At 34.0% G+C, this 12,527-nt stretch overlaps 1 protein-coding gene across 1 annotated transcript; it reads right to left on the minus strand.

Moving 5' to 3' along the window:
- Nucleotides 1-6,583: 6,583 nt before the first annotated feature.
- Nucleotides 6,584-9,787, minus strand: LOC143553921 (nuclear transcription factor Y subunit A-3-like). The gene is made up of 5 exons (XM_077043808.1): nucleotides 9,347-9,787; nucleotides 8,810-8,907; nucleotides 8,187-8,252; nucleotides 7,524-7,694; nucleotides 6,584-7,116 (listed from the first exon to the last, which is right to left on the minus strand). Exons 1-5 carry the CDS (start codon nucleotides 9,597-9,599, stop codon nucleotides 6,823-6,825), a joined length of 882 nt encoding a protein of 293 aa, XP_076899923.1. The 5' UTR covers nucleotides 9,600-9,787; the 3' UTR covers nucleotides 6,584-6,822.
- Nucleotides 9,788-12,527: the final 2,740 nt, after the last annotated feature.

Consider the following 12,527-nt stretch of genomic DNA (forward strand, 5'->3'; position numbering starts at 1 on the left):
TTTGTGTTACTGAATGAAATGGGCCAAAAATAAAGAACTGAGAGTGATTTGATGTATTCCCTAGCTGCTTCCTTATATATAATTAAACTATTTTACAGAAAGAAAAATTTATACCGACTTAATTTGTATTTATATAATACTGACAAGTTAAAATAAATAAAAAGAAATAACTTTTTGAGAAAATTTACTTCCTCCATAATTGATGGAAAGACCAAACCACAAAAACACCTCCTCCAGAAGTTCATATTCAAAAATATCTTTTTGTGTTTAAATACGTTTATCTTTGATTTTTTTGTTTTTCTTTAAATATGTTAAATTGACAAACTTTTTTTTGGGTTTAATTTCGGTATTATAACAAGTGTAATCGACATGTAACCAATAGTAATCGCATAGTTGCGCCGCTTCAACGTGACGGTTAATATATCTAGTTTAAAATAAAAGTAGTACTAAAGACTCGTGGGTTGTGCGGGACCCGTAATCGTATTCGTAGGTAGGCCTGTTCACGAGCCGAGCCGAGCTCGAGCCAAGGCAAGCTCAAGCTTGGCTCGATAATCAATCGAGCTGGCTCGGCTCGAGCTCGAGCTCTTAATCGAGCTAAAAAATTGAGCTCAAGCTCGGCTCGGTTTTTATCGAGCCGAGCCCAAGCTCTTAATCGAGCTAAAAATTTGAGCTCAAGCTCGGGTCGGTTTTAAATCGAGTCGGCTAGGTTCGGCTCGAGTTAACCTGTAATAATAAAACTTATATGCAACCATCAAGCTAAACTAAATAAATATGACGTTAAGATCAACACCAATCAATTACAAACTAAATAAATACGTCTAATAACACCATCGAAAACAAAATATGTTCAACAAGTCTAAACCAAACCAAATACAAAATTAAGTAGAGAAGTATTATCTATGAGCGACGGCCGATGGCGGAGGTGAATATGAGCGGCTAGGGTTAAGGTGGAAAATGGAACGTATATTGATTATTGAGTTTGTGAACTATGAAGTCTCATCTCTCAGTTACTCACTATATGAAATTATGAATATGAACTATGGAGTGAGAAACGAAATTGGGCTGGATTAAAGAAAAGCCCATGTGTTAAAATAATTGGGCTCGATAATTATATGCATGTATGTATATATATATATATATATATGATAAACTAAAATATAATAGTTCGAGCCAATCGAGCGAGCTCGAGTCGAGCCGGGGCTAGCTCAGGCTCGGCTCGTTTAGAAATCGAGTCGAGCTAGGCTCGGCTCCTTTACAATCGAGCCGATTTCGAGCGAGCTTTCACCGAGCTTTTTTCGAGCGAGCTTCGAGCCGTGAGCTTTTTGAACAGCCCTATTTGTAGGAAAGAAACATATAAAGTACGGAGTATCAGGTTTATTAAAAATCAAATTAAACTATAAGGGTTATATTGTATTTTTATCAATACTAAGGAAAGAAAAGTAAAAGATGTTAATACTCCAAAGGAAGAAACTGAAAGCTTATTTTATAAACTACTTCGATAAATACAAAGTTACAAGTCACATCGTATTATTGTTACCCATTTCTTGGCGGGGAATATTTTTCATTTTGGTCAAGACAGGCGGCTAACGCATAGGATTTTTGTAATAATTGTATTGAGTTAAATCTAAATATTAAATATTTGTGATTTTTTTTCAAAATAAAAAGTAATAAGGGCATTCACATGATCACATCTTAGTTATCACTAACCTCTGGCCTCAACCATATTTAATCTTAGAGTTTAATTAAAACTCATATTTTAAAATCTATTATCTCACATGAGTTTACATAAATGATGAATAGTAGTTTTTCTACCATTGCAACTTTTTATAATTTAGAGTTAGATAAGTAAAATGGTGAAAAGGATGGAGTGTGTTTTTAAAAGAACTTTTTATATTTTAAAGATTGAGGAGGGTTTGATGGATGCTGTGGTTTCATATTACCTCTTATCACTAAAATATAAAGAAAATATAATTTATCACTAATTAAATGTATCAAATTGTCATATAGGATCATCGTCAAACTAAACCGTGCAACATAAACCCCCTTCCCCAATTGACCATATTTTATAAACAATTATTGTAGGTTGAGAAACAGAATAAGATGAGTAACTTTCCCAGATTTTGCATATTATTGTAAACCAACAAATGAAAATAATAAAATAATCAAAGAAAGAAAGATGGATGTGAGTGTAAGTAATTAGTAATACTAAAAGAAACAGAAAACTAAAGAGAGAAGGGATTTAAGAACAAGAACCCGTTAAATTCGTAATGATCAGAAACTCCGGGAGGTTTCAATTCCTTGCAGGTGAGCTGTCGACTTTAAAGCATTTTATTGTGATATGTAATGCCGTGTGGGACCATTTACTTGTCAGTGCCAGTCACAAGCATTTCTTCGATGAAATATCTTGAATAGTGATTAATGAATTTTTTTGTCTACATGTGAAAGTTCCCTTCTTCTTCTTCTTCTTTTTTTTTTCTTTTTTTTTAACGTCATATAGAACCTGTTATTCTTTATTTATGACACATTACTTTTTTGAAAATAAAGATCAATACATGGGTGAAAACTTGTTTGAATTACCTATGTCATTTTAATTTATCAACGAGTGGTCAGTACAAAGCCAGCCCAATAAAAATGAAATTGTTGAACCTTAATCCTAGTTTGATTTGTGCTGATTTATGTTTAAAGGTTAAAATAGTTGTGTTCAACTCTCGTGTTGCGGTGGAGACACGACATGAATTCGGTCAATATTAATTCAATTTATTATGAAACTGGTACGGTATCTAAATACGCTACAACAAACAAAAAAGGAACCCCAAAAACAAAGTCGTAATTTGACCAAAAAGGTTTCTAGACGTGTTCAGTTCTTTGCATCGACGACTTGATTTTGCACATCAAAATGTAATCACGAAAAAAGTTACATGGTCATAAAATCCGAAATATAAAATCATGTAAAATTGAAAATGAAAAAACAAAAACATTATTTTTAGAATGGAAAAGAAAAATATGTCAACCGGTGCTTATTTTCATAGGGTGCTCCCGGATTTTTCTTTTAAAGCCCATTGAATAATTTTGATGGAGAACATAGCCTCCGGACAATAAGAAATTTCTGGAAATAGTTGAATTTATCGTGTTTGCATGGCCTTGAAGCCCGACCCAACAATCAAGAAGGGTTAGATCCTCGATACCAAGTAGGTCCGGGTTACTTTGTTTTACTCCCAAAAGATTGTTGAAGGCAAGAAAGTAAATTGTTTTCTTTGGATTAATAGTTGAGCAAAATGCTTACTTTAGATGGGACATATTGGTTTGTAGCTTTAACTAACATCCCTTTGTAACTTTTTATTTTGTTTCTTGCTAGTTTCTTAATATATCACATTCCACATACACTAAATAAAAGATACAGGTTGCTAAAGCCGTCCAAAAATCATTATTATTGGTGTGGGTCAAACCATGAAGTGGTTACTAATTTGTCAGCCAAGAGCCCAAGACCACTAAATTTCCACATGCTTGAAAAAATATCTTAAAACTATTGAAATTTTCTATTGAAGAATGATGATATGACTATATGTATTATACTATATTTGTAGTCATATACGCAATCGGGCACCAATATTTTTATATATACAACTTGAAGCGAAATAAAAGCTGAATAATATTTCGTTGGTGGAATACATAAGATCCTTAAAATTGAATGGGTGCGTGGGTATTTGGTTTGATTCCCGCATTGAGCGCTTTTCTCCCATCACCACATGTCGAATCCCCTCTCCTATTTTTCTTTTCTACGTACTTCTTAAATGTTTAGGATTTTAATTGCTATTGTATATGGGTGCACCGTATCTGTATCGATTATCGAAGCTAACCAATACCAAACAAACTCTCGTCATCGCCACAACACGCATGTTGAATAGTACTAGTTTGAATCAAATATATATGCAAAGAATTCGAAGTGATTTATTACAAGGTTCATGTTAACTTTTTAATTCTTTTATAAATATATGCCCTTTTATGAAAATCGAGTTTATTTTTATTTTTTTATTAGTAGAGTTACTGACATTTCATTTTGTAATTTTGTTTTCAGTAGGATCGGTTTTGTCATTCAAATGGGGTGGCGGCGCAGCTTATTGCCTGCTTACCTGCCTCTTTATTGTAATTGGATCATTTTATTTGAAAAAAAAAACAGCAAAAAAAAGATTATATTTTGTAATTAGACTACTCTCATTGGCAAACCAAATGTGATTTGTCCCACTATTTAGAGAAGAAAAAAAATAAAAAAAAACTTGAAATAATGGCAAACGGTTTGCTAGAGCAAACTAATTTGTAAACCATGTTGGTGTCACATATCAGCACATGAATGAGCATGTTTTTAATTTCTTTTTTTTTATTCTTTCAAAATAATTAGTTTGAGGTCTAATCTTGATTTTTTTTTAAACTTTTAATAATTAAGTTATTATAGTAATTTAAATAGCATAGTCTTGTTCATTTGTTTTAGCATACCGGTATAAACTTGATTAAAAATGAGTTAGTTTAAAAAAAATACTTTTTAATATAAAAATAATATTAATCATCTAAGTATTTGTGATGAATATAATAGTTTTTTAATATTTTAAAATAATTATTTTGATTCTTTTTTTAATTAAATTATTATTATTTTCTGTTTCTAGTCATTATAAAAAAACAACAATTATTGATTATTATTAATTTAAAAAAAATCCTGAAGGTTGTGTTGCTAATGAATGTGCAAAGTTTAGTTTGATTGGGTTGGGTAAATGGACGAAAGAGAAATTAATTTTATATAAGAATTGGGTTGGTTTGGTTTATGAACGGTGATTTTCTTACGTTTACGAACCTAGGAAATTTTCGTAGTATCTCATAATGTTAAAAAATCCAAACCCTTCACAATTGGGCTAGTGTGCATATCCTTCAGTAAAACTTCATTCTGGGCTTTCATAATACTTTAAAGCACAAAGTTTACTCGGCTAATATTATGTGTTCTAATTTCTAAAGTATGTAGTTGGCACCGATTTTACTAAATCACAAAGTGCCCAAAATATAACTAATCCACGCTCACTCTTCACTTAGCCTACAAAGCTTACTCAATAAGCCCACGTGGAAGTAATTTCAAGTTTGCTTTGTTGGCCTAGCAAGGATCCATTGTGGAAACAAGATCTATGATAAGAGTAGAGGTGAAGAAAAGACCAGTTTCGAAATTGAAACCGGTTCTTAAACCGAAACCAAACCGCTTTAACCGGTTAAATAGGGTAAGACACCTTTGAACCATCCATTTCTAAACTGCAAATATGATGATTATGGCATAAAAAAGATAAAAATTAGTTAACATTGGGTAGCATGAACCCGATTCAGGCAGACATGAATCTCTGCCATTGTGAATAATTCTTTTACTTTTATTATCCTTTTCTCTCTCCATTAGTCTATGTGTAGTGGGCTATAAAAAGGGGCGATATGGACGAGGAACACCTCCCCCTGGCTACAAGTTTGTGTAATGCACATGCCGACGTGGTGATTATTTGTTGATGGGGCGATTTTTGGGCAACAACACCATCCCTGAACTACACATAGCATTAGAGATGAGCTCGATATTGTTATCGAAAATATCGGTATCGAATGTACCGTTGATACCCGGTACCATTTGCCCATCCCCATTTTTTATGCACCCTAATAAATCTACATAAATTGATGTACTTCTCCTCATAGTTCTCCATCATCCTCAAAAACAAACAATGACTTCGGTTTTTTTTTCTTTTTTCAAATCAGCCAAAATGGGAAGATGAATATGCAAGGATTGAAGCTGCATGGGGGGGGGGGATACAATGGTGATTGGTGAGTTTATTTTAAAGATTGACCACACACGATGTAGGACAATGATCGTATGTTTCAGACAATCTAAACAGCAATATTATTAATATTATGTTGTTAAGTTTATATAAATCGGTCTACATTTCAATTACATTCCTAAGGTTGAACAATACTTTATTTAACGGAATGGTTGAACAATACTCAAAACGCAGATATGAAAAGAGGAAATATAATTTAATAGTTCAGAATATACCAATATAACTCGACATTATTAGAATACAAAATGTATTGCCTCAATCTTTGCATATTCATTTTTCCCAATTTGGCTTTTCCAAAACTATAACAAAACAGACGATTTGTATCACCATTTACTAGGATGGTCTATAAATACAAGTCACATTAGGGTCCTTCAATATTTGAATCCGATACAATAACTCAAAATTTAGTTCAATTGTTAGATTAAAATAAAATAGAACTTATGATTTTTTTTCAAAACTCGATTTTAAATTATATAGATAAAACTTTAAATTTCTTTTATATATTTAGCTTAACAATAGTATGAACATTTCAAATCAAACTATATAAATTAAATCAAACCAACTTGAATTCTAACGAATTTTGAATTTCAAAATCAAATAAAATTTTGAATTCAATCAAAAATAGAATTTCAAGTTCAATTTTTTTTAATTCAGGCTCAGCTTTAAAACATAGAAATAACTCAACCTAGGTTTGAATTGCCATCGCCGTTTAAAAAAAAGATGAACACGCACAATTTAGGAAGATAAAAATTTCTTAAACACTGATATATGTCTTGAAAGGCTTAAACCCAATAACAAAATCTAACAATTCCGTGTTCGTCGAATGTAAAAACAATATTAAAAATGTCACCAACTAGATCCCCTTGTGATCCTTACCTCAAATAACCTAACTAATAACATAAAGTAAAGAGCCAAGGATGACTTGCCTGTGAACCAACAGCCAAAACCCAAACTCTGGTTGGTTGTTGTTTCATCAGCGAAACATGTGGTGGACCCCACCAAATCCACCGGGCCCACCCGCATGAGAATTGTAGATAGAGAATTTATGTTCTTGCTGGTGGAAGTAGTCGTCAATATTGGAGGTGGTTGTATTATCTGAGTTGTCACCATGATTGGTTTCGAGACATGGTGTGGACCCCATATCATCATGCTCATTGAATGAGCCATCGGGTTGGTTTTCTTGAACCTTTTTCAAGTTTAAGAACCGACCTCCTGGTCCTCTAGCCCTCTTGAGTGCATGAACATGCCTTGATTCATGTAGATATGGCTGTCCAAAAAGATTCGAATGATTAAAAGTAAAATTTTCATAGTCAGACCAGGCAGCATATTGGCCGCCTTACCAGTTCACTAGTAGCCTGGTAGAACCGGACTTAAAAACGGATGGCCTCATAATCAATATAAAAATACTTATGTTTTGTATAAACTTGGAAATCTGGTCCGATCACCTAGTCCGGTTCAACCAATGACCTGCCAGTCCACTTGGGAAACGATTAAATAGAGGCTTAGCCTGACAGGTTCCATTCCGGGTCCCAAGCCAACCGGTAGTGAAAACAGTTATTTAGAGGACTCTTCATTATGCTTAAAAACCCTTACTATAAATGCAAATAATCTTCAATAGAAAGTGGAATTCAAATCGGTTTGAAAGATAATAATAAGCGAAAAACATGAATGTACCTTTCGTGGTTTTGAAAGCTTGTTTTGTGCCTCAAGTTTTGCACGACACTGCCTCCTTCGAAGAATTGCATTGTACTGTTTTGCATTCACATATATGGCTTCACCTTGTGTATAATCTGGTGGAAGTGGGACCCGCGAAGACGCTATGTTCATGCCTTGAAAATGAGGAAGCTGGTGATGTATGTAAACAATGAGACTGAGAATATCTCATAAACAAATGAAACTTGAAATAACAAACTAATCTTGTATGTGGGACGACCAAACAAAAGGTCAGTTATAGAAGAAGAGGTAGTAGCATAAGGCCACCCGGGGTGGAGCGTGGTGAGCCTCCATCACGCGTGATGGCCTCACGCACACCGCCGCCGGTGCCCCATCTAGCGTGATGGTGGTTTGGTGCGTGATGGCTATCACGCTGTGAGGGGGGAATTCCGAGAAAAATGGAACGTTGGAGGGGACTTGGTGATGGATTTGCAAAAAAAAAAAAATCCTATCACACCACACCATCACCCCTACCAAATTCCATCACATGTGATGGATTTGGACTTGGTGACATGGCACACCACCATTGGGTGTGGTGGGTGATGAAAGTGGAACCACCCCCTCCCCCCTAATTAAAGATCTTGCAAACCACAAAACATAAAGAAAGTTTAGTAATGTGTTCACCAGAGTTTGTGGCCCGTAACCATAAGGCGCAAACATCCCATGATAGTATGGAACCTGAAAACATGCCTGAAACGAAATTTGGAAGAAAAAAGTCATCACATAAAATTAATAAATGTATTGACCCGTTTGCTTTTATGTTTTGAACTTTAACAAGTTTAACAAGTTCAACAAGAAAAAAAACTTATAATTTAAAGTGTCAAAACAACTTCAACATCACTTAAAGAGCGTTTATTAAGAATAAATCCACCAAACTCATTCTATTGAAATACTAAGATTACTACTAAAATACTATAACTTCTGAAAGATATTAAAAGTTACTTAGTTCTAAAACTTTGCTCAAAGAAAACTCTGGTCAACCCGACTCGACCCGTTTCAACCAGTACTAAAAACATTGAGTTTTACCTTAACCCAATTTGACTTCCTTGGACCCGACTCATCCATTTTGCCACTTCTACTTAATTATCGTATACAAAAATATGAGACTTATATTATGAAAATAACTTTTCCAATCACAGTAGTAACTTTAACCTTTATAAAAATTTAAAATAGCACCAAGCAATTTGACCCGATCGGTATCCAGCCCATTCATTTTACCAACTCTAGTATAAAACAATTCAACTTACATATGGCTGCTGGTGATCAGGTTGAGAACCAGTAGCATAATCTTGAGCACCAAGCGGTAAAGCAGACCCCTCGCTACCTTCTTCATGTGTCGCATGAGCTGGTTAAAAGAAACGAAAAAATACCAAAAATTATTTAAACTTTCAAATCACAATGAAAATAATAATAATTATACTTACTAACATATTTACACAATTCTTAGTAAATAATAAAAACAGTTACTAATATTGTTTCTTTTTCTTAAATATATTAAAGTCTATTTCTAACGCATTCAGCCTCCTAAACTACTTAATTTAAATGTTTAGATTATTATTGTAATAGTTAATGTCAAGTAACCATATTTAAAGAGTAACTTTTTTATAAAATTTATTAAAATAAAAAAAGGTAGTTGCATGCTGATCCAGCCCTTTTAGAGCCCAACATTTAGTGTGTACACAATTTAAACATTGTACTAATTTTTTAGATTTATTTCTAGTAATATTAAAACTTTTAGCGAATACACCAACGACGGTAACGATATAATAGATAGATTAACTTACCCGATTGAACAGAAAACTTGTTCTCCCAATACTTGCTGCTGTCTCCAGCACTAGCTACTTCAGGACAAGATTGAGATGTAGATTGAGTTGAAGATGAGTCTTGATCTTGAAACTGAAACTGAAAACCAACGTGCTTCGTGTTTTGCTGATGTGGTGTTGACGATCCCATTTTCAAAGTTAAGTTATTAGACAAAGTTGGGTGGTCAACAAACAAGTCAGCTCCGGTCCACTGAGATAAAACCCAACACCACATTGTTCATAATTATTTACAATTATATCTCTATGAAATCACTCATTTTATAGACAGATTTCCAGTTCAGGATTCTGCATTTCTCATATTAGAATTGGAATCCAACAATTGAAGGCTGAAAACAATAGTAGAATCTGATGAAATTATTATGTAAAATATATAATGTCAAGAACTAGATGCTTATCTTGTAACAGTACTCTATTAAACATTAAATATACATACAATTAGTGTAATTAAAAGCAAGCATAAGCACAAATGTAATTAAGTAAAACTAAGACACGAGTCTTGATGTCATGACTAAAGAATCTTGAAGTGAATACGATGATTTATTAAAACTCACGAGATTAATAATCAAAGGGTGATTGGGATTGTTTGTTTGAGATATATGCTTAATAATCAGTTTATTGAAAAAAAACCCTTTCAATTCAAAGGTAAAATTATAAAAAAAATGCAAATGATACAAAACCATAAACACCCACTAGGAATTTTGTAAAAATGCAATAAAAAACATCCACAATGATGAGGCCGCCCCAAGCCACCTCACCATTTTCATCTCAACAAAACGTTGTCATGCCATTTTGGCACGGCGCCTATTAATGGGAGCCCCTTGGGATGCTACCCTATTAACGGGAGGCCGGGGGTTGGGGTGCAAGGCTACACTTTTTTCCAACCAATCAAACCACTCGATTCACGTGAAAGTGACTCCATAGTCACTTTTTTAAATTTAATTAAACCAATATGCATGGTACCACCGAATAAAAACCATCATGTCACCCTCTTATAACCAAAAAACATCTCCAAATACTTCTCTTTTCTATCCTCCTCCCTCAAATAAGTAAATAACATATATTTTACAACTAAAAATATTCACTCATCCTCTCTTTCCTCTATGGGAGCTCAAAAATGTCCAAAAACGAAATGCATGCAATGCTCTAAGAGCAAACCTAAGCACAAATTTAATTGAACAAAGTTTAGAGCATAAGTAGTAAAAAACACCATAATTAAAATACCTTACCTGAATGTAATGATTTGATATTAAGTCACAAAATTAACTATTAAGAAGAGAGTAGACCACATCAAGAACAAGAAACACTCATAGAATATATATTAAAACCTACGATATCGTTTTCTTTCCGGTCCCCATGTTTAAAGAATGAATAAGAGCTTAACAACACACAAGAGTGTCTTAAAAGTCAAGATCAAGAAACCAAGATTCACAGAATTTTCTTAACCAAGAAACTAACTCCCAAGAACAAAATGCAGACATTTTAAAATTATTTTTAGTAAAAATTATATATTTTAAACTCATAGTAACAAAATGTCAAGATTGGGTATCAAAATGACACATGCATGTATCACAAATCAAGAAACTATAACAAGACTCATACCCTGATGAAAAATAAATAAATAACTATACCCTTTGTTGGAAAGAACTCAAGTATGCCTCCTCCCTAGAAACTTGGCAAAGATATATAGATATATGGGTGTGTATGTATATGTTTGAGTGCATAAAACGACAAAGGAAGTAGTCGTTTTGAGGGGTCCGGTGGAAGCACCGGTTCCGGCGAGTGGTTTAAGAAGGTAGGAATTAATATTAATATGAATATGAATGGGTTTTGATGAAGAAAGAGAGGGATTTGTATGGTCTAGGAATCATGCGAGTGGTTTTAAAGAGTTTAATGTTTTCTGTAGCTCTGTATCAGCCGCCCCTATTGGCCTCCATATATGTTGCCAAGCGTCCAACTCAGAGCGTCGGTTTTACTCCTTTTTTGCTATTATCAAGTTTTAGCTTTTGTAGCTTTATATTTATTAACTATGCATAGAGTTTCATGGAAATGCAAATTTAATAAATAAAACTGAAATTTAATAATTTTAATATCCGTCAATAATTAGGCGGGTGTCGTGGCACGCAAATGGCAGGCTTCAGCGAGTGGTGCGAGCCATGTTGGCCGCGCACATTGCAACGGTTGCCTGCAAGTGACCAGGCAAGAGACGGCTCGCGTGTGCTAAAGTGATGTTTGAATGGAAACTTTTGGGGGCGTTCATTTGACTGTTGGGGCATTAAAAAAAATTAACTTCCAATATTAACCAAAAACCATACATAATTTCACATACCAAAAAACTAAATAAAAAAATCACTCATTCTATTCATTTTTTTCCAATACATCTAATTATAAACCAAAAATATTATAGAATTCCTTTTCTTCGTCCGACTCTTTGGAGGAAGACGACCTTATTTTTGAAGCCGAGAGGATAACGATTAACTTGTTGGTTGAACGGTTTCAAGGTTGAAAAAGGCTAACAATTTAGCCCCGATCTCGTTTATGACGAACATCATTTTAGACGGCGGCGAATGAGTTGACAACTATTTATGTGTTTATCAAATGATATATGTCGGATCGGTATCCTTTTTCCTAACAAATACTAGATGCAATACCGGTTTCACGACTATGCAAAAATGTGCAGGTGTTATTCGTCAACTAGCGTATGGAATTTCGCCATACGCAATGGACGAATACCTAGAAATGAAGTTGTGCGAGACTCATTTCATTTTTTCTGTCAAGGTATACTTATATGTTTTGTTTAGTTATATTTTTATATTGTTCAAGGGTTTACCTGACAATGTTTATACATAGGGATCGTATCGATTTACTCACAGAGATAATCGTGCAAACCGACTTTGTATGATATCCAACGCATATACGAGGTGCAAGGTGAAAAACATGATTTCATCGGAATGCTCAATGGCATCGATTGTACACGTGTCAGATGAGATATGTGTCATACGGTCTGGCGAGGTCAGTTCCACCGGGGTGATCACCCCAACCAAACCACAGTATTATACTTTAGGCGGTGGCCTCATAAGATCTTTGGTTCTCGCATTCGTTTTTTGGTGTAGTGAAGTCAAATAACAACATAAATGTTATCAAA

Source organism: Bidens hawaiensis, unplaced genomic scaffold (assembly GCF_021521415.1).
Source record: "Bidens hawaiensis isolate Kalapana, Puna unplaced genomic scaffold, B.hawaiensis_p1.1 tig00001032_1, whole genome shotgun sequence".
NCBI classification, from domain to species: domain Eukaryota; kingdom Viridiplantae; phylum Streptophyta; class Magnoliopsida; order Asterales; family Asteraceae; genus Bidens; species Bidens hawaiensis.